We start from the raw sequence: 21,404 nt of genomic DNA on the forward strand, positions 1-21,404 counted from the left end.
CCTGCCAGCCCTGGGGGCGTCAGGGGGGTCAGCTCTTGGGCTTGTGCTCCACAGTGTGTCCAGTAAGAGGTTCCTTGGTGCCCATGTGGAGCTGGCCACTCCACAGGACAGAGCAGTCCTGTTTGTTTCTGTGGTTCTGCTGCTCCCCTGGAGAGCAGGGGGCCCTCTGGGGATTGAGAGGTTTAATTTCTCTGAGGTTTAGTGATTTTCCCAGTGGGAAAGGGCCGTGGGAGCTGATGTTGATCTTTCTGGAGCTGCTCTAAATCACAAGAGGTTCTCTGTCTCCAGAATTTACAGCCTCAAGTTGTAGCCATGAACAAGGTCACAACAGCCAGAAATGGCATCTTGGCCAGAGTCTGCCTTTCCTCACTCTGCACATGAGTTTAACTGGATTCAATTTCCCCAACTGATTTTCCACAGCCCTGGGAGCTCCCAGCAGCCCAGTTTGGCACTGGGATCACTGGGCTGAGGGTGTGTCCCTGCAGAGCCCTGGGCTCTCTGTACCCATCACTGTGGCTTTGTGCCTCAAAGTCCCCGGAACTTTGACTCAACAATCTCACACCTTCCCCCCGCAGGTCGGATCAGTTCTGGCTGTGGATGTCTCAGGTGTTCCTCCCTTACCTGCACAACAACGGCTCTGGCCAGGAGAGCCACAGCACCACGCTGGGGACAGCGCGGCTGCGCCAGCTCCGCCTGCAGGGAGGTACGAGGCTGAGGGAGCCCAGGGACGGTGGCTCTGCTGTCACAGCGCGAGGTGACAGCCCTGGAGGGCTGAAATGGGCAGCTCTGCGTGCAGCTGGGCTCAGGGGAGGCAGCACAGGCTGGGGAGGCAGGGGTTCTGCTCTGCAGAGATGAGCTGGGTCAGTGGATTGTGGAATCCTGGAGTGGTTTGGGCTGGGAGGGACTTTCTGGGGACACCTTCCATGTCCTGGCCTTGGACACTTCCAGGGATCCAGGGGCAGCCACAGCTTCTCTGGGCAGCCTCCCCACCCTCACAGGGAAGATTCCTTCCCAGTATCCCATCTAAGCCTGCCCCTGGCAGTTTGAAGCCAGTGATGTATGCAGGGAGCGGAGTGCAGGTCCCCAGTTACCCAAGGCAGTTGGGATGTCTCTGTTCTCCACTTGTACCCAGCTAATCCACTCTGACCTGGAGGCATGGCTATATCATGACTCCTAAATTGGACAGCTATTTTTGTTATTAATACCCATCCTTTCCTGAATCCCTGACTTGTGCATGCCCATTCCCTCACCCTGCTGCAGTGCTGGGGATGAGTGTGGAGGGCTTGGGAGGGAAGGTGAGCTCGGTGCTGGCTGTGCTGGGCTCACAGGGTGGTCTCATTGCAGCTGAGTGCCAGCAGAGTGCCCAGGACATCCTGCAGGGCATGGGCAGTGCCCAGAGGAGCTGCACTGACCAGCACAGCTTTGCCACTGCTGACTATGGAGTGGGCTGGGAGAGCACAGCCAGGAACGGGACGGCAGTGTGGGCACACTCAGCACCCGACCTGGCAGGGTAAGGGCTGCCCTGCCTGCTCCTCCCCTGCTCCCCCCCCTGCTCCTCCTCCTGGGACCCTTACAGACCTCTCCAGGGTCTTTTCAGGTGCCCTGGGTTGTTCCCAGCCCTCACCTCAGCCCCTGAACCTGTCAAAGGGAGGATGGACACGGAAATTCCGATGGCCTGAGCAGCAGCGTTGTGCTGAACTGGGGTTCAGCTCTGCTCCTTCCAGGGCACGCACAGGGCAGGGGAGCCCAGCACCCCAGATTTCTGCTCAAGGGGTGACAGCAGGTTGTCCTGCACCCTGGGCAGGACATAAATCACACTTGGTTTCTTCTCTGGTGTGTCCCCAGAGGCATCATCTCCATGCAAGTGTGGGCCACCACAGGGCTCGGGGCTGTTCTGAGGTTGGGAGCACTGAGGTGGATCAGTGCACCCCTGTAATCTGTCCTGTGAAACAAATCCTGAGGGGCAGGGTCTGCATCTGCACACTGACCCTGGCCTGCCACACAGGAGAGCAGCCAGTGTCCTTCAGCCTCACCCACGGCTCCTCTTCCCCTGCAGGATCTGGTACTGGGGCTACATCTCCTTCTACGACAGCAGTGGCTACGTGCAGGAGCTGGGCCCTTCCCTGGAGGAGAGCCGGGCTCAGCTGGACTTCCTGCAGCAGCACACCTGGATCGACAACATGTGAGTGAGGCAGGCCAGAGGGACTGTCCTGCTGTCACCTGGGCCCCTCAGCAGTGCTGGAGTGTCACCGTGGCACCGCATCCCTGTGCCACCCAGCAGTGCCCCCAGAGCTGGTGCTGTCCCAGCCCCTGAGGTGCTGCTGTCCCCCTGCAGGAGCCGGGCAGTGTTTGTGGAGCTGCTGCAGTACAACCCCAGCGTGGACCTGCACGTGGCCCTCACGCTGCGCCTGGAGTTCCCCGGGGCTGGCCAGGCCATGGCTGCTGTCACCATCAGCCCCTTCCCCCTGCTGCGGCTCAGCGGGGGCGTCACCCTGCAGCTCCTCATGATGGTCAGTGTGAACCTCCCCTGACCCCCTGCCCGCTGCTGGGGGGCTCTGGGGACCCTCACCCAGGCTCGAGCTGCTCTGCCTGAGGCCACTTGTCCCCACATCTGTCACCCTGCCTGGGTGTGGTGTCAGCAGAGCCCTCATCCCCTGGGCACTGCCCCCCTGCCACAGGGGCACTGGGTGTGGGCACGGGGCCTTCAGGAGGGTTTGGGGTGCTGCATGAGCGAGGGCAGGGCAGGATGCAGGGAGTGCTCCAGGGGTGCAGTGGTGGAGCTTGGCCTGGTTTGGGGGGGTTTTGCTCTCCTGGGGTGCTTCAGGGTTCCCCAGTACAGCACAGCAGTCAGGGTTTGTCCTCTCATCTCCTGGTAACTTCTCCATTCCTCCTCTCCTGGTAACGTCTCCATAACGTCTCCTGGTGTCCTCTCTGTTCCTCCCCCAGGTGTTCCTCATGCTGTTTGTGGTTTACTTCGTGGTGTCAGAGTCTCTGGCCATCAAGAAGGAAGGCAGAGCCTACTTCACCCTGTGGGGCAACTACAGCCAGTGGCTTTTCATCCTGCTCACCACGTGCACCGTGCTGGTGCACCTCAGCCAGGCCACCCTGGCTGACCAGCAGTGGCTCAGGTACCTCAGCAACCGCAGGGGCTTCACCAACTTCTACCAGGTGGCCTTCCTGAGCTCCGTGTTCAGCAGCCTGGCCGCGTCCCTCCTCTTCCTCCTGACCGTGCAGGTACGGGGGGCTGGGGGAGCAACAGTGGGTGCTGGGTGCTTTGGCCCTGCTGTGCTGGTCACCCCTGCACGGCCCTGCCAGGGGACGGGGTGGCAGGGAGGCCACCTGTGTCCCTGCTGGGTCTCTGAGGCCTCTGGGCCCTGATTCCCTTGGGGAATTCAGTTGGATGGTTCTGTCTGGAAGGAACCTGCAGGCCAGGGTGTTTGTGCTCTGCTGGGGTTTGGGTTTCTCACGTGTTTTGTCTCACCCTTCCTGGGCTGGGGGTGGGTGTGTAACTGCCTCCTCTCCCCTCCCAGGCTGCCCAGCAGCTGCGCTTCGTCCGGCAGTGGTCGGTGTTTGGAAAGACCTTCCAGAAGTCCCTGAAGGAGCTGATGGCTGCAGGGGTGGCCTTCGCCCTCCTCCTCCTGGCCTACGCCCAGCTCGGCTTCCTGGTAATCACACTGTCCCCGTCCCTCACAGAGGGGCTGCTGGTGGTCCTGCTGCCCCTTTTCCCTCACCCTGGCATGACATGAGCAAAGCTCCTGGGTCCCCTGGGTATGCTGTGCCCATCCTGCCACCAGCACCTTTGGCCAGAGGCTGTCCCCGTCCCAGCCCGTTTGTGGGGGACAGGCCACCCCTCAGGGCCCTTGTGGAGGGGATATTGAGGGTCAGGGGAGCACTGTGCTGCTGCTCCCTCCTCACACCCCTCTGTCCCTCCGCAGCTCTTCTCCTCCTCCTCCGAGTCCTTCCGCAGCGTGGGCAGCAGCGTGCTGCTGCTGCTGGCCCTGCTGCGGGGCAGCGCCAGCCTCCGGCCCTGCCTGCCCGAGGCCTCGGGGCTCTGCTGCCTCTTCTGCACCTCCTACGTGCTGCTGGGGGCGTGGATCGTGCTGCGGCTGCTGGCGGCGGTGCTGCTGCACAGCTACCGCGAGATGCGCTTCGAGCTCTACCGGCCCGCCTTCGAGCCCCAGGACTACGAGATGGTCGAGCTGTTCGTGCGCAGGCTCAAGATGTGGATGGGCTTCAGCAAAGCCAAGGAGGTGAGGCCGGCCTGAGAGAGGCCAGCCCGGGGGCTCTGTGGAGAATGGGCATGGTGGCACAGAGCAGCACCCACCATTGTTGCGGTGAACCATCCAGGTGTGAGGACACGAGGCTTGACTCCATTTTGCTCAGAAGGCTGATTTATTATGTTATATATTATATTAAAATACTACATTAAAACTATACTAAAAGAACAGAGAGAGAAGGATCAGAAGGCTACAAAGAACAATAATAGAATAGAATGCCTAACAGAATCTTGTGACTGCTCACAGCCTTGGCACAGGTAGCTGTGATTGGTCATCAATTAAAAACAATCCACATGGAGCAATGGAAGATGCACCTGTTGCATTCCACAGCAGCAGATAGTTATTGTTTACATTTATTTCCTGAGACACTCAGCTCTCAGGAGGGGAAAAATCCTAGCAGAGGATTTTTCATAAAATATCATAGCTACACACCATCCTTGGCCTTTCCCTGCCTCTGGCTGCTTCCTGCAGCTGGGTTCCTCTGGCAGGTGAGGGCTGGAGCAGTAACCACCCCTGGGGACCCAAGAGAGATGGGGAACTGTACAGGCATCAACTGCCCATTCTCAGCCCCACAGTCCCATGTGACTTTATCTGGGATCCAGCCCATGCCTGTCACACCAGGAATGGCTGTGAGCAGCCCTGGAGCTGTTTGGAGTGTTCCCCCTTCCCAGCTCCTGCCCTAACCCTGCCCTTTTCTCCTCTCCCCTCCCAGTTCCGGCACAAGGTGAGGTTCGAGGGGATGGAGCCGCTGCCCTCCCGAGACTCCAGCGACTCCAAGTCCTTCCGTGGCCCCACTCCCAGCGCTGCCTCGGACAGCTCCAGGACCTCCACGTCCTCCAGCCAGCTGGACGGGCTGAGCCTCGTGCTGAGCGCCCGCGACAGCCTGGAGGTGGACGCCGACATCCAGCGCCTGCTCTCGCTGTTCGAGATGCTGCTGGCGCAGTTCGACCGCGTCAACCAGGTGACGGAGGACGTGTCCCGCATCGAGCACCTGCTCGAGTTCTCCCGCAGCCGCCGCGCCCGCAGGAGGCACCGCGGGCCCCCGGCGGGCAGCTCGGAGCAGGGCCCGTCCCCGGAGGAGCCGGGCACGGAGCCGCTGTCCCCGCGCTGCGCCGGGGCCGTGCCCGTGCCCGGGCGGCTGCTGCGGGCCAGCCGCGGGGTCAGCGCGGGCACCGCGGGCAAGCCCTGCGCGGCCAGGAGGAAACGGCCCCTGCGGGCCAAGAACCGCGTGCACCCCACGGTGAAGTAACGGGGCTGCGGGAGCCATGCCCTGGCAGGGCTGTGTCGGGTGGGCTGTGCCCGCCCGGAGCTGCCGCGGCGGCTGGGCCGGCCGGGCACGGGGACGCTCCGGCCACGCCGCTGCCACGGCCACCGGCCCGCCAGAAGTGGCCCCATGGGAGCGTTCCAGGGGTAGAGGTGGAAGGGGAGAAGGCCGAGCCTTTCCCCAGGGTGTGAGCAGGTGCAGGAGATCCCTGCTGGCTCACAGGGAGCAGCTGGGGGTGTTCAAGGGCCCCGGCTGCAGCCGGCCACAGGTGGGACTGGGGTGGGTACAGGGGGACGGGACAAAGCTCCCTCCCTTCCCTGCTGGCTGTGCCGGGTGGGAAAGGGAGAGGAGAGCCCCAGGCCTTGAGGGTTTGAACCAAGTCTTGGATTTTTGTCGACCAGACGCACTGTGGAGGAAAGCGACAGCTTTCGAGAAGGTATTTAACCCACCTTGTTTTTTAAGCATAAATAGATATATAGAGAAATGCTATCTACACCCAGAGCAGTTAATTTCCAGTATTGGCTACTTTTATCCTCCAGAAATTGGTACTATTATTTGTATTTAAAGAGATCCAATATTTAAAACAAAGGACATTGCAGCAAGCTGGGGACGAGAGACCCCTGGGCTGCCTCAGCCACCTCCCAGCGTGGGGTTCCCAAACTCCCAGCGTGGGGTTCCCAAACTCCCAGTGTGGGGTTCCCAGCGTGCTGGTGTCACTGCGGTCCCCACCTGCCCTGTCCCCCCACTGTGGCCCCGGGGTGCAGGCGCCGCTGGCTGCTTGGCTTCTCTAACCCAAGGAATGTATTGCCCTAAGTATATGTATTTTTTTTTTTGGTTTACTTGTTCCTATGTACTGCCCAGCACTTTAAACAAGGCTTTCCTCGGCTACCAGTGACACGTGCGAGCTAAGAATGGGATAATATATCACAAAAGCAGTATTTTGTTTGTTTAAATCATAAACTGAAATGGGCAGGGAGGAGGGGAGCGCAGCCCCAGCTCAGGCAGCAGTGCCAGCACCTTCCCTGAGCACAAAGGAGGCAGGTGAAGCTTTGAGGGAGCTTTTTTTGGGGTCCCTCCAGCCCTGCCAGCTGGGATTCACCATGTGCAGGGCTGCAGCTGCTGGGCTACAGCTGGCCTGTGCCATGGGACCCCCCAGATCACAGCATGGGGGTGCCTGAAGCCCCCCCAGGGGCTGCCTTCCCCTCCTCAGCCCCATTTCACCTTATGGCTATTGTAAGTAATTTATACGGGGTTTGTTTGGTTTTTAAATGTATATATTTTTGTATGTTTGCTATATTTTCATAGCATCGGTACCGTGTTTGAAACATGTAGATAGGAGACAGAACACTATTGTCAGAGTTATTTAAAGGATGTATTAAGTGCTTCTTCCTGGGAATGTCCCGTGTATATAAGGATTGGGTGTCTGTGTGTGTGTGGTGCGTGTGCTCTCCTGGGCTGGCTCGGGGCAGTGGCCACAGGTGGATGGGGAAGAGCCCCCAGTGGGCTCCTCTGTGTGTTCCAGAGCCTGCTCCATGCTTTGGACAGGTGAGAGGGTGGAAGGGAAGGCTGAGGGGGCAGAGCTGCAGGGCAGGGAGACTTTTCCAGGTGGAGAGAGGAGGCTCCTAAAGCACTTCCATTGCTCCATCCCCTCCTGAGCCTGCCCTCCAGCCCCCGGATGTGTTGGACACTTGTGAAGATTTCATTCCAGCATCCGTGTGCTCCCTTGGCCACGTGAGTCAGGCTGCAGGGGGACACTGGCTGCTCTGGGGTGCCTTTGGGACAGGTCTGAGTTACCTTGGGAAAACTCAGGAGCTGTGCAGGACGGATGTTGTGGAAAGGTTGCAGAGGGATCAGGGCAGGAGAGGACAAGTGAGGTGGTGCTCGGTCAGCATGGAGGTGTTGGAAAAGCAGAGGGCACAGAGGAGGGGAGTGCACAGGGGAGAAAAGCAATCCTGGTGACCAGGACAGGGGGGGGAGAGGGCAGAGAGGGGCCCAGAGGGCAGGAGTGGGGCAGGGAGGTGCCTGCAGCAGGCAGAACCCACAGCTGGAGGCTGAGCCGGGCTGGGACCAGGTGCTGGTCAGCTCTGTGCTCAGGAAAAAACCCTGGTTTTCAAGCCAGAGATGTTTGCCTTGGAGTTTTCGTTTCTTTAACTTGCCAGGCAGCACAGCACCACGCTCAGCTCTGGCACGTTTCCGTGACTCCTTTTTGGTGACAGGGACAGTGCCACGTTCCCAAAGCCAGGCAGTAAGAGGAGCAGTGGTGAGGTGTCCCAGAGAGCTGGGATGTCCCCAGGGCTGGAGTCCCTCCAGCTCCAAACTCCTCTCCCCACACACCTGCCCTGGCACAACCTGTCTCACCTGTGTGGAGCACCAAGGGTGTCAATCCAGCCACTCCAAGGGCTCTCTGGGAACATTCAGTGATTGAAAGGTCCCAAATAAACCAAGCAGGTCTTGGAAGTCTCTTGAAGAGCCAAAAAGGTCAGTTCCTGATGGTCAGTTCTCAGCTCGAGTATCCTCATTAGAAGAGGTTGGGAGTAGGAGAAGGAGGGGCCAGAAGTGCCCCAGCTGTTTTTGAGCAGCCATTCCTAAGCTAAGGGGCAGCTGGAACAAAGATGCTCCCCAAATCCAGCTGGATTTTTGTTCCCAAGTGCCTGTTCCTTGCCCTGCGTGTGTGTGTGTGAGTGTGACTAGGTGTGTGTGACTTTTCCAAGTGCTCCTGCTGATGCCAGAGGAGCAGAAACGGGATCAGACAACTGCCCTACTTCCCTGAAGTACGGAGAGCAGCTCTGCCCCCCACAGTCCCTCGGAAAGCCCAGCCCTGCGTGGTGGGCAGCACCCACAGCTGCCAGCAGCTCCTGTGCCAGCTCCAGCAGTGTCCCAGGGTCCCCTCCCTGTCCCAGCCAGAGGGATTCAGTCATGGACTTGCACCCTCACAGCAATAAACTTGACTCAAAGCCCATAAATCCCCCTGAATGTATATTTTTGTGTCTGTAGTCACCGAGAGATGGTGTCTTATTTATTGCTTTGAATCTCACAGTGATGTATCAGGATCAAGCTGCTTAAATGAAAAATGAGACCCCCATGCATTCGTTCCAAGGGAGAGGGAGGGACTTCTGTAAGTGCCTTATTTTTTCTAATTTTTGTGTTTTTTAAAAAGAACAATGATTGTGACCAAAATGCCAACAGTTCCTGTCTGGTCAGCATTTCACTGCAAACAAAAATGGTGTATTTTGTAACTGTGGGGATGTTTCTTACAAAGTGACAAAGTCAAATAAACACTTGACTGCTAAAACCTGGCTCAGGTGGTTTTGTCCTGCTCCAGATGCTCCTCTCCACCCCACCCTCATTCTCTTTGCAGCCATAATTTTAATTAAGGTCTCCTGCACAGGAGAAGACACTTCCTAAAATCCTCCAGCTGGTGTTAATGAATGAGCTCACCTGTGGTCACTGGGGGTGGCACAAGGACAAAGCTGGCCAAGTCCCCTCCCCAGCACAGAGGGAATATCCCAGTCCAGGACTGGAACACAGCCAGGAATCTGTGTCCAGCACTGGGAGGGGTGGTGGTTCCATCAGCAACCCAGGCTGGGAAACTAAACCAGGACAGGAGGAAGGATTTATACTGAACTTTCCCAGGACAGCAAGACCACACTGATCAGACAAACATTTTATTTCCTTTACAACTCAAACACTCGAACACAACAGACACTTGGTGTTCCCACACACCTGCACAGGCGAGGGCTGTCCCTTTGTCCCCTCACCTGTCCCTTCACAGTCCCACCCTGTGCACATTGCACTTGTCTCCATCTCCCTGCTGGCAGCCACTCCCAAAGCCACGCTTCCCACTCGGGGGCCAAGCAGGAGATGAAGTTCTCACAGTATAGTCCAGCTTATGAGGTGCCTCCCAGTTGGGTGCTGTAGTGTCTGGTGCCCTCCTTGCCTCAGGACGGGCTGCAAGTCCCATTCCAGCTGTGCCCACCTGCCCTGGAAGCTCCAACTGAGCTGCTTCAGTCTCCCCTGAGAGCCTCCCTGTCAGGGACTAAACAAAACTCCTGGGGAGACGATGTCCCAAGACTTGTCAGCAGTCAAAAATGGATTTATCAGGTGCATGGGGAAGGGTGAGACACCCCAGCATTCCTGCAGCCAGGGAAGTTCTGCAGATGGCCAAAATGAAGACAAACCTTGGGAGCTTAAGCAGCATTTTGGGCAGGAGAAAACTCAAATTAACTCTTTCCAGAGCTGGCAGCAGAATGAGTCAGAGCATGAAGAGTCCAAGTGCTGACAGCCCTGAGGTTCAGGGGGGAGCTGGGATTCTGGGGTGCTCAGAAATAGCAACTGGATTTTCCATACTTCATATTTCATTCCCAGTAAAGTCCTCAAAAATCCCACAATTCCTGTACCTTCACATGAGGATGTGCAGAGTATCATCCTTTGTCTGCTTCCACCAGGAGCTGGTGTGGAAGGAGTCCAAAGAAAGGTTCTGCAGGGAATTTCCCAACAGAGAAGCTTTGAAACAGCTCAAATCAAACCAAACATGGTGGGTTGGTCCTCTGGGAGCTCCTGCTGGACATCCAGTGTCGTCCTCAGGGGCACCCAAAGCTCCTGGCAGGTTCAGTGCCAAGTCCACATGCAAGGAGCAGCCAGGCTGCGCCTCCCACTCCCTGTGTCCATGCAGGTGCAGGGATCAGCAGGCAGGGAACACGATTCCGTGGCCTCAGTGTCCCTGCAGGGACACCCCGAGCCCGGCCCTACACGAACTCGGTGAAGTCGTCCACGGAGGAGATCAGCCTCTTCCTCTGCCCCGTCTCGTAGGTGGGAGGGGGGTCCTGGGGCATCTGGGGAGGGGGTTTTGTGGGGGCAGAGGGGTGCAGCTGCAGGGGAAGGCCAGGGCTCTGGTACTGTGTCTCTTCACGGAGCTGAAAGGCAACGGAGAGCAGGTGAGCTCCATTCTCTCCAAAATTCTTCCCAATCTCCTGGGCAGGGCAGGTTACCAGGACACTGTGGCAGTGCCACTCTGTGTCCAGGTACTGGACATCAGGAGGAATTTCCCCATGGAAAGGGTGGTCAGGCACTGGAAGGGGCACAGGTTTGGAGTCCCCAAGGAATTCCTGGAGGTGGCAAGCTGCAGGCTGGGGACAAGGTGGGCAGTGGACACAGGTTGAACCTGATGGGTTTGGAGGGCTTTTCCAATATCAGTGATTCTGGGATTCCAGGATTAAGCTTCCCAAAGCCCTTACTGCCAGTGAAACTGTTTGACATTGCCACACTTGAACTGGATGATCCTTAAGGTCCCTTCCAACCCAAACTCTGTGATTCTGTGACCAGCTGGACTCTGAGCTCTGCACACACAGCCCTCCTCTCACTCAGCCAGTTCTGACAGCTGGCTTCACCTGCCTCAGCTGCAGGAAGGCTCAGGGGAGCCCAGTCCCAGCCCTGAGAGCAGCTGCACTCACCCGGTGCCGCAGCCTCTTGATGTGGCGCAGCCTGGCGATCCACTTGGAGGGGTAGGTGTCCGTGGGGTTGGATCTGCTGTGGTGGACCTGGGAGGCCATCTGGGTTGGGAAGGGTGGGGAGAAGAGGGAAAGACAGGAGCCACATTAACATAACCACAACAATAAAATTAATCAAAATTTTCAGAGCAGTTTGACGGCAACTGCAATCCAGCTCTGAGTTAGCACTGTTCAGGTGCCAACTCTGGCTTCAAGGTCAAGCAGAAAAGTTTTTCTTTGCTCCAGCAGGCCCTGCCTGTTTCCTTGGAAGCTGGTGATGGGCCAAGGCAGCAGCTGGGAGCTCAGGGAGCTGGGGGTACTCACGTTGGCATGCAGGGCCATCTGACGGGCCACGAAGGGCAGGTTCTTGTCAGAGATGATCTTGGCAACACTCGTGTCCACCAGACCCTCCATGTCTTTAATTTAAAGGAATAAGAAAAAATTCTCATAAGACAGTTAAGAAGAAGCCAAAGGTTCCCAGTAACTAAATATCTAAGTCAAATAAACCTGAGGAATTGTATCAACCAAGTCCCCACAAGCTCCATAGCTCCTGCTCTAACAGAACCCGCTCTGCAATTCTGGCTCCCAAATTCTGGCTGCTCCATAAAGGTTTGGGGAGAGCTTGCTGGGCTCTCACATGAACCAAGTGTGAGGCAGAAACCTGTGGTAAAACTGCTGAACCCTCCGTGTCCTCCAGCATTCCCAAGCAGCTGTTGGAGGGAGGGATCTGCTCTGCTCAAGTCCTGAGCTTGAACACAGCATGAGCAAGCCAGAGAAGGTACACAAGCAGAGCAAACCCACATCTAACTGGGCAAACTGGTTCCAGAAGGCTTTTCCTGGAAGTTTTAACTTTTGAAACATGAAGCACAGCACAGCACAGGCTGAGGAGTTCCCACCTTTCCGGCACTGCAGCGTCACCAGGTTACAGTCGTAGTCCAGGGGGGTGATGATCACATGCACAAAATTGAACTGCCCCTGAGGAGAAGCCAATGAACCAGTCACAAACATTTCCCTGGCAGCACTGTGGTTTGAGAATGCCATAAACACCCACCACAGCCAACAGTTCCCCCCACAATCCCCACACAGCTTTTAGGGGAACACCCACACACATGAAGGTTACAACCCCGTGCTCCTGCTGTAACACACCCACGAGGGAAATCCCCTACCTTTATTGTGCCCAGTTTAAAATCCTCTCCAGAATCATTGTAAACAATGGAAACAAAATCATTCCCCAGGTGCCTCTTCTTGTCACAGCGGTATTTATCCAAATCCTTCGTGGGCATCAGAGTAGCAATGTGGAAAATGGCTGGAGAGGGAACACAGAGATGCTCAGGCTGGGCTGGGAAAGCAGCAATGGTCATGTGCCAGTAATAAAAACACCAACTGTGCTCCCTCAATAGGTTTGTCCCCTTTGTGACAGCTGAACCCAGTCCCACTGGATGCTCCAGGGGTCCCTGGAGCACAGAGGGCAGCAGCCAGTGGGAAGGACCACAGCAGCACAGGGAGGAGGCCCTGGGTTAGGAAGGAAAGAGGCAAAAGAGCTCAAACCAAGACTCGCCCTAAGTGAGCTCTGCAGAGCCCCAGGAACCTGCAACCACCCCATGGAACTCATGTGATGAGCACAGAGCTGTGCAGAAAAATTTGGGAAGTTCCCCATATCCTGCTGGATGCTGGATGATTTCTGCACTGCTTGGTGCTGCAGGAGCTGGGTGACACTGCAGTGACACGAGCCATGGCCACAGCATGTGGCCCCCCTGCTCTGAACTGCTCTTCAGAGAAACACAGCAATACTGACACCACCCTCAATGAACAGGTTTTACAGCAGCTAAAGCTGCAAACCAAACCTGCCAGCCTTTAAAAAGCTGATAATTTCACAGATTTACAGGGCAGATCTTTTCACAGAGCAGACTGTTTTACACAGCAGACCATTATAAACTGGTGTGATGGTTTTTTTTGTTAAATGAGGCAGGTGTGTTTTGGCCTGAACTTTATCCCATGGCTTGCAGAGCTACCAGAGAGAACAGGAGGGGATCAGAGCCCAGCCCATCCTCACCACCGCCCTGGGAGGGAACACGGAAGGCAGGCCAGCTAAGGTGAGGAGACACCATCCACCCTTCCAGCTCACCCTGCATGATGTCATCGTGCCAGCAGTAGGTGAACTGCCCGTCCTCCCCACACACATCCAGGCCGCCCAGGTAGATCTTGTCAGGCTGGCAGTCCTTGAGCTCGATGAGCTTGCCCAGGCCCGTGAGGAACTCGGTGTAGCGGTAGGAGCCGTGCTCGTTGGACAGGATGGCGATCTCGTTGTTGCTCTGGGACACAGGGACACGTGTCACACTCAGTGCCATGCCAGCAGCACTGCACCAGCACCACAGACCCTTCCTGGGATCAGGTGATTGCCCTCACAGAAGGGTTTCATGCAGGAGCTGATTTTTAGCACAGGAAATGAAGGAAAATGAAGGCTGCCGCAGGAACAGGGCAAGCCCCACAGCTGGAGCAGGGAAAGCCCAGAGCTGGAGAGGTTCCCAACACCCCACAAGGATTCAGGCCCTGCACACGCTCACCTGGCCCTCCCCAACATAGAGCACTGCAATCTTGTGTGTGTCGTAGGATGGGATCTGATCCAGGAGCTGCACCGACCTCTCAAACGTCTGCAACCAAAACAGGGACACACCTGAGCAGCCTGGGAGGTGCCTCCCAACCCAAACCAGCCCAGCATTCTGCCAGCTTTAAATAATCCCCTCCACAGCCCCAACACAGAGACCTCCCACCTGTGGCACTGCTGGTAGGAAACACCTGTAAACTGCAGCACCTGAGCTGGATATTTGGAATTATCATCTGAATTCCAAGGAAGTCATGAGGTAAAAAAAATTAAGGATTTATACAACTCCTTGCCTACCTCATTTGGCAACAAGAGGGGCTTGTTGTTTTCATCACCAAAGAAGGGGGAGTGGTACAACTGTAAAAACACAAAGCTGAAGGAGAGAGGGAGGGAAAAGTCTGTTACCATAAGAATTAAGTCAGTTTTGATCTGTTGGAGGTAAGAACGTTATGTACAGCAGAAAAATGGCAGGAATTAAAATGCTAACAGGGTATTATTCATCTTTTAGAGACACTCTGAGTGCCTGGACCACCTGCAGTTTGCAACAGACCCCTGTCAGAAAAATGATGTGTCAAACAGCAGCAGCCACACAAATTCCCTGCTCAAAGGCAGGGAATGGAGGAGCAGGAATGCCCTCCACAGCCCTGGGGACATTTCTAGGCTCTCAGACACATCATTGTACAGACATCTGCATTTTACCTGCGCTCAATCAGATGAAAATTGTCTCATCATGCAATTTTGGACAGCTAACAATACCCCAGGTTCAAAAAGCAACTCTTAAAACCCTTCCTCTCCTTCTTAGGATTTTGCACATTGTATTTCTTGAAATGCAGAACTAGCAAACCCTGTTCACAGCAAAATTAGCTCTGGCTAACCTGCGGTCAAACCACAGCCCCTAAATTAAGTATGTGAAGCACAGAGGAAACTACCCATCTATTCCTTTCACCATCTGGGAGTTCTGTCTCCTAATCCCCAAGTTTATTGATCGGTAGAGTGGTCAGCAGGTCTGTATCAGCTCCTGAATAATGCAGGTAATTAATTTCAATCAGATGCTGTGCAGCCCCCGCGAAGGAGCCCTGCTGGAGCAGCTCAGGGCCCTGCACCCACCTGGGGTTTATCCCAGGGACTTTCTCCGCGTTGGACGCTGCTGCCCTGCCCTTGAAGGCGTCCCTGTCGATCCTCTTGCCCCTCCTGGACGGCGCCGAGTCGGAGATGGTGTAGCCGCGGGGCCGGTGGCCCGAGGGCGAGCGGGGCGAGGCGGCGGCGGCGCTGCCCCCGCCGGGCCCCGCGGCCCTGCCGTCCTCGGCCCGGCCCGGCCAGGCGCCCAGCCCTTCCCCTTGCAGGTTCCCCGACTGCGATTTGGATTTCACTTCCGTGCTCAGCCTGCGCGGCGCGTCCCGCCCGTTGGCGTCCTTGAGCACCTCCTGCAGCGTCTGCAGCTCCGGGGAGGAGCTGGACTTGCTGAGGGGCTGTGAGGGCTGGAAGGAGAGCTCCTCCAGCGCGCCGCCCTCCTCGCGCCCGATGGGGATCGCGCCCTCCGCCAGCTCCTCCGCCCGCAGCGACTTGTCCTCCTGGCTGGACGTGGAGGACGACTGGGGAGAAAACAACAACAAAAATAAACAAACAAACAAAAAACCCCAAAAAACAAACAAACAAAAAAACAAAACAAAGGAAAAAAACCAAACAAAAAACAAAAAACCCCAAAACCCCAAAAAACAAACAAAAAAGGAAAAAACCAAACAAAAAAATAAAACACACAAAAAAACCCCCAAAAAACACAACACAAAAAATACCCGCAAAAAAAACAAAAAACCAAAAAAAAACCCAAACCAAAACAAACAAACAAAAAAAAAACAAAAAAAACCAACCAAGCAAAAAAACTCCAAAAAACACAACACAAAAAACCACCAAAAAACCCCAAAAACCAAAACAAAAAAAACCCCAAACAAAACAAAAAAACCAAAAAACAAACAAAAAAAACCACCCCAAACAAACAAACAAACACAAAAACAAACAAACAAACAAACAAAAAAAAAAACCACAAAAAAAATTAGTAGTTTTAATGGAATCAGAGCATCCCGGCATGGTTTGGGTTGGGATAGACCTGCATGCTCATCCCATGGTGGCTCCCAGCCCCATCCAGCCTGGCCTTGGGCACTGCCAGGGATCCAGGGGCAGCCCCAGCTGCTCTGGGCACCTGTGCCAGCCCTGCCCACCCTGCCAGGGAATGATTCCTTCCTTTCCTGACAGCCAGAATAAAAGCTGCCAACAGCAAGGCCCAAGGCAGCCCAACCCTCCCAAGGAAAGGTGGGCAGGAAGGAGCACAAAGCAATGTGGATCGAGTCCCTGACAAACCAGGATTTTCGCCCCCAGTGCCACCAGCGAGCAGTTTTGAGGGCGCCATGAGGGAGCTCGTGGCCAATCCCCCCCGGCTGTCCCCCCCTGCTCGCCCTGGGCCTGTCCTTACCCTGCTGTACGAGTCCTGGGCTTTTCCAAACCTCTCCTCGCTCAGGACGTGCTCGGAGCACGAGGTCTCCACGTCCTCGCTCTCGGGGGACTCGGCGGGGGACTCGGCCTCCCTGAGCTCCATGTCGGCCGGGCTGCCCTCCTCCAGCACCACGGCGGATTCTACGGAGACACGGGCACGGCGGCTGAGGAGAGGGCACGGGGGCCAGGCCCCCCAGCTCTCCTCTCCTCGCAAGCACCAGCCTTTTCCCTACGGGATCTCAACGGAAGGCCATGCCGAGTGAGTGCCCTGGCATCTCTGGAAACGTCAGACTCGCTCCTGGCTGCCCTTTTTTCCAGGGAATAAATCACCTCGCCCTTTTTTCCAGGGAATAAATCACCTCGCCCTCACAGCCTGCCTCGGGCCAAGGAAGTGCAGATGTTTTTTCCAATTGTTGCTGGTGGACAACAGGGCACGGGATGAGGAAACGGGACCTTGGACGTGGGTTACCAGGACAGACAGGAACTACAGAGATATAGGAAAGTATGGGATAAAAGCTCACTGGAGACATCAGCTCTCAAAGGGAGCTTTTCTTGCACTGAAATGCAACGCTCCCGTGCCTTGAGGCCTACAAGGAGATAAGAAATTTTCCTAGGAGCCATTTCCTTGCAGTTTGGCAGCTTTCCTAGAACATCTCGGGAGAAGCAGAACAATTCAGCCCTGACCATGTGGAAGGACGAGAGCAGGGGTGACAGAGGCACTGGTGGCATCTGCTCAGACACACAGGGAGTGGAACCACACTGACAAAAAAGCTCCGTGGAAGCCCTGCCTACGTGGAGGATTTAACCTTGGATCTGCTCCAGGCACTGACCACAGGGATGAGTCTGACCAAAGGCTCCTCCTGGCCTTGCTTTTTGTCCTGAGGAAAAGGCTGGAGAACAGGAGGCTTCCCATTATGCACACAAGGGACTGGAAGACCAATCTGAAAGGCCAAGATTTGTTTTCCAAAATAATAACGATAAAAGTAATAAAACCAAAAATTAGCACACACAAAAAATATAAAGAAAATCAGCAAAATTAAAAAAAAATATATACAAAGAAAAAAAATCACTAAAGCAGCTTTTCCTTGATTGATTTCAGCTCGCAGGACCAAAGTTATTTCAAAGAAGCAATTAAGAGTTAGCATTGCACACACAAACCTTCTAAAAATACAAAACAAACCAAAAGGAACCAAAACAACGTGCTGATCTGGTTAGCTGTCCAAGCCAGAACACACCTGCAGATACCCAGTGCTGCCAAGCTCCCCTCCTACACCACTGCCACGACTGCTGGTGCTTTGAAACAACCCAAGCACTAATTATTCCTTAGGTGGGAAGAGAATAACAGGAGCAGAGGGAAGAACAGAAAAATATTGAACTGCAGCAGCTTTGTGTTGCTTTGAGAGGGCTCTGACAGCAACCAGCAGCAGCTCAGAACACCCCACTGCTCTGCTGGGAGTTTTCCAGTGAAGGAAAGAGGCAGAAAGACATTTGAACCCTCTAATTAAAATCACAAAGCATTGCAGGTTATCAAAGCAATGCAGGTGTTGTGCTCATAAGGTGTGTAATTTGATCTCCACTTCATTTAATTATGAAATAAATTTTACTGAAGTGGAGAAAGATTTTACGTTATTATAGAGCTTCTAAAAGGTAGAATTTAGCAGGTTTTCTGCTGCAATATATTTCTTTTTTTCATTGAAAAAGCTCTTAGCCAGGCTCCATGCTGGCTGAACATTATCCATACATGAAATATATACATATTATCAGCTGCTTTCATCTTTCTGTGCCCGATTCTGGCAGATGCCTGTGGGCTGAGCAGCTCCAAGGGGAGCCTGTCCTGCAGCACCCGCTGCTCCCCTCACAGCTGGGAGCTTTTCCACTGGGCAGAGCACAAAAGCCAATTGGAAAATGCAGCTGCAAATGAAGAATTAATTAATCCGGCCACGTTTTGACAGGTCATTTAACACTGGCCTCATGACTCACACGCCACCCCAGCTAAAAGCAAAGTTGCTCTGAGGAACTGTCTGCACTTGCAAATGTTGGATCTGGCTTGGACTTCTTCATGCTAGTCAAGATCCCATTTGTTGAGAGTGATGAGACTGGGGACAGACAGGAGACATGGAAGGGGAAAATGAGGGATGAGGGATAACATTTTCTATGAATCAGAGGTGTTCTTCTATGGCAATACTGTTTGGTTGGTTTTTTCCTTAAAGATATATAAATATACCTGCCCAGGATATGCTCCTGTGCAACTTCCCTTGACAACTGGACTGGTACATGGAAGAGAAAGAGGCCACTGCAAAGGGAAATCAAGTGAGCAGCTACATCAAAAGGAAGGAGAGACTATATGAAAAAAATATAAAAAAATTAAAAAGCACAGAGTTTAAAATGTAACCAAGAGCCTAGTTTAAAACAAACAAATAAATAAATGAAACAAAGGAAAGAACAAGCTGGGATAAGCTCACCAGATGCCAAAGGGATATTAAGGGCACAAGGTCTCAACATGAATAAGGAGGAATAAACACATCCAACAGTGCAGGCTCCAACTGCTCCCTTTGCAGAATGCATTTTGTGAGGCTTAGGAACAGAAAATCCCTTCCTGATATCCCAGCACACACAGGAATCCAGGCTGAGCCTTTCCTGACCTGCACAAAGTCACTTTCAAACCCACAGAAGAGTCTGAAAAATCTGGGTAAAAGACCCACAGAGGTTTAACCTCTAAAGGGGCAGAAAGGCACGTGACAGTGGGACAGCAAAACTCCTTCCAGTCACTGCCCAGCCAGCTCCAGCAAGTCTGGTTAACAAGGATGTGGCCAGAATGACTCCCAGACTGGCACAGGAGTGGCATTCAGGTGGCATGGGTTCAGCTCTCCACTCAATATACCACACATTTTTAGTCACAAAAGTGTTTATGGAGAATAATTGTTTTGTTTGTAAGAGATGATAATTTGATTTTGACTTCAATTTTGTGTTTACACGTTCTGAAATACTAAAATACACACCCTGCCTTGCTTAAAACAAAGCTGAAAACTGGCATTTTTACCAGATTCCCAGACAATTCATCCCATTTTCCCCAGCAAAGCCTGGCCTGCTGGTGCCACTGCTCAATTCTGATGGTGCCTGCAGTGCTCAGAGCCTGAGTGTTGGATATCACTGCTAAGAGCTCGAGCAGGGGCTGCAGAAAGCTTTAAAAACTGCAGCTGTTGGTCAACACCAACCTCCCAACATTAACAGCTTTTTAAGAGGAACTAGCAGCACATTAAATAGAGTGAAAATCCTTGGCCACTGTGTTAAAATCAAGCCAGCAAATGAAACTCTGAACAGTCCTCTTCAGAGGTGGGTAGATCCAAGAGGATTTGCATTCTGCTGTGAAAGGCAGAGGCAGCCAGCTCCTCCTGGCTGGCAAGGGCAGGAGCAGGCCATGCCCCAGGGAACCTGCAGCTCCGAGCGCCCGACACAGACTCCCAAACTGAAGACAAATGGAAATGGAAACACTGCATGGAAAGATCCATCCACAAGTGGGATGCCCAGATCAGCCCCAAACGTGTGGGAGAGGAAACAGATCCATGACTTTGTTCATTTTCATTTGGGGAACACTCCAACCACATGACTCCTCCAAAGCAGCTCCGCTACTCCCCCGTCCTCCTCTTCCCCCACGCGCCAGCAGAAGCGAGGAGGAAGGGAATCCTTCACCTCTAGGGACAAGAGCTGATTCCCTTTCTCACTGCTGGCCCCCCTGACACTCCCAGGTGCTCTGGCAGCCCTGCAGGGACCCAGCAGAGCCCGGAGCTGTCCCGCCCTGCCCGCAGCCCCACCTGTGTTGGAGCGCTGCAGCAGCGAGGGCTTGGCCGTGCCCGTGGCCAGGCTGGAGGAGGGCACGGACAGGGATTTGTACAGAGCTGTCTCCCGGTGCTCCTTGAAGCGTTCTGCAGCCATCAGGGCGTTGGAGAGCTCCTGCAGGGGCATGTTGTTGATGTCTGAGGAGAAGGGGCTCAGCGGGTTCTCCAGGCTCATCAGCCAGCTCGTGTTGCCTGCACCAGACCAGGGGGGAAGTGGTCAGTACTCCCAGCTCTCCCACAGGTTACAGCTCCTGAAATGCTCAAATTGGTTTGGAATTTGCAGGTAAAAAATCCAAACTGAGCAAGTTCTGGGCTTTTCTGCAGAATGACTTGATTGATTTGCTACTCCCAGTGCTCTGCACTTCTTCACCCCAAGCTCCTCAAAACCCACCCCTGGTAACTCACTGCTGCAGCAGATTCCCAAAGCCATCCAAAACACTCAGGTGTCCTAATTAACACCAGGCCAGTTATTTTCTCATGAAACAGCTTTCAGGTAAAGCAGATAATTCCTGTTAATCTCCTGGAACACATTGGTGTTCAAGCATTTTGACCTTGAACAGGTTGTTATTCCTTCCCTAAGAGCAACCACAACTGAGCTGCCCAGACTTGTGGCTGCCCCTGGATCCCTGGCAGTGCCCAGGCCAGGCTGGACAGGGCTGGGAGCAGCCTGGGACAGTGGGAGGTGTCCCTGCCATGGCAGGGGTGGCACTGGATGGGCTTTAAGATCCCTTTCAACCCAACCCTTCCCACAGTTCTACAGTTTCAAAAGGGTGGGAGGTGTCCCTGCCATGGCAGGGGTGGCACTGGGTGGGCTTTAAGGTCCCTTTCAACCCAACCCTTCCACAGTTCTACAGTTTCAAAAGACAGTAAGCTATAAACAGATTCATTTACAACTAAATATGGGTTTTTCTCCTTCCCCCAGGCTCTGGTCCCTCCCCAGGATGCACCCCACACTCAGGTACTCACCTGTGGGCCTGCGCACCAGGATCTCTGCCCAGCCCTGGGTCAGCAGTGGCACGTAGGCAGCCAAGTTGGCTTTTTCCTTCTGCAGAGCTGTCTGTGGAGCAGGACTGGCCTTCTCTGGGCGGGCTGCAGCAGCAGGAGGGCCCTGTGTCCCTTGGGAAGTTGAGCCACTGGGAAAATGGGAGGCTGAGCTGTCTAAGGCACCAACGCGTAAGGCATGACCACCTGGCAGGACAGACACAGTCCAAGGGAGAGACAAGCTTAGGTAGCCCAAAAATATCTCAGGAATGAGGCTTTTAACCTCTTCTACCAGCTGCATACACAATACAATGGTTTTATTCCCCTTGTCATTATTACAATTATTATTGTTACTATTATTTCATTTTAATCATTAAACTTGCTCTTCTCTCAAGCCACGAATTTTCTTACTTTTCCCCTTCCAACTCTCTCCTTCATCTCCACGTGGGGGACAAAGTCAGCACCTGGGTG

General features: G+C 54.3%; 2 protein-coding genes across 7 annotated transcripts in view; one reads left to right on the top strand and one right to left on the bottom strand.

Annotated features, from left to right (window-relative positions):
* PKD1 (polycystin 1, transient receptor potential channel interacting) overlaps positions 1-8,833 on the top strand; it is an 88,139-nt gene extending 79,306 nt beyond the window's left edge. The window contains exons 41-48 of the mRNA XM_039731840.1: positions 576-703; positions 1,345-1,510; positions 2,057-2,182; positions 2,336-2,510; positions 2,947-3,234; positions 3,531-3,665; positions 3,936-4,250; positions 4,990-8,833. Coding sequence (XP_039587774.1) covers positions 576-703; positions 1,345-1,510; positions 2,057-2,182; positions 2,336-2,510; positions 2,947-3,234; positions 3,531-3,665; positions 3,936-4,250; positions 4,990-5,526 — 1,870 coding nt within the window. The 3' untranslated portion in view covers positions 5,527-8,833. The remainder of the gene's footprint in view (positions 1-575; positions 704-1,344; positions 1,511-2,056; positions 2,183-2,335; positions 2,511-2,946; positions 3,235-3,530; positions 3,666-3,935; positions 4,251-4,989) is intronic.
* Positions 8,834-9,190: 357 nt separating this feature from the next.
* Positions 9,191-21,404, bottom strand: part of TSC2 (TSC complex subunit 2) — a 33,827-nt gene continuing 21,613 nt past the window's right edge. For 3 of the 6 annotated variants that reach the window (XM_039731953.1, XM_039731950.1, XM_039731949.1), the window contains 13 exons: positions 20,919-21,140; positions 19,929-20,144; positions 18,341-18,409; positions 16,097-16,257; positions 14,737-15,221; positions 13,927-14,002; positions 13,592-13,678; positions 13,153-13,339; positions 12,194-12,333; positions 11,924-12,002; positions 11,352-11,443; positions 10,992-11,090; positions 9,191-10,454 (listed from right to left, as the gene is read on the bottom strand). In XM_039731953.1, the coding sequence (XP_039587887.1) occupies positions 10,287-10,454; positions 10,992-11,090; positions 11,352-11,443; positions 11,924-12,002; positions 12,194-12,333; positions 13,153-13,339; positions 13,592-13,678; positions 13,927-14,002; positions 14,737-15,221; positions 16,097-16,257; positions 18,341-18,409; positions 19,929-20,144; positions 20,919-21,140 (2,081 nt within the window). In that variant the 3' untranslated portion in view covers positions 9,191-10,286. The remainder of the gene's footprint in view (positions 10,455-10,991; positions 11,091-11,351; positions 11,444-11,923; positions 12,003-12,193; positions 12,334-13,152; positions 13,340-13,591; positions 13,679-13,926; positions 14,003-14,736; positions 15,222-16,096; positions 16,258-18,340; positions 18,410-19,928; positions 20,145-20,918; positions 21,141-21,404) is intronic. The other 3 variants (XM_039731954.1, XM_039731952.1, XM_039731951.1) reach the window with 1 other exon arrangement.

This window comes from Passer montanus, unplaced genomic scaffold (genome assembly GCF_014805655.1).
Source record: "Passer montanus isolate IOZ18808 unplaced genomic scaffold, ASM1480565v1 scaffold8, whole genome shotgun sequence".
Lineage (NCBI taxonomy): Eukaryota > Metazoa > Chordata > Aves > Passeriformes > Passeridae > Passer > Passer montanus.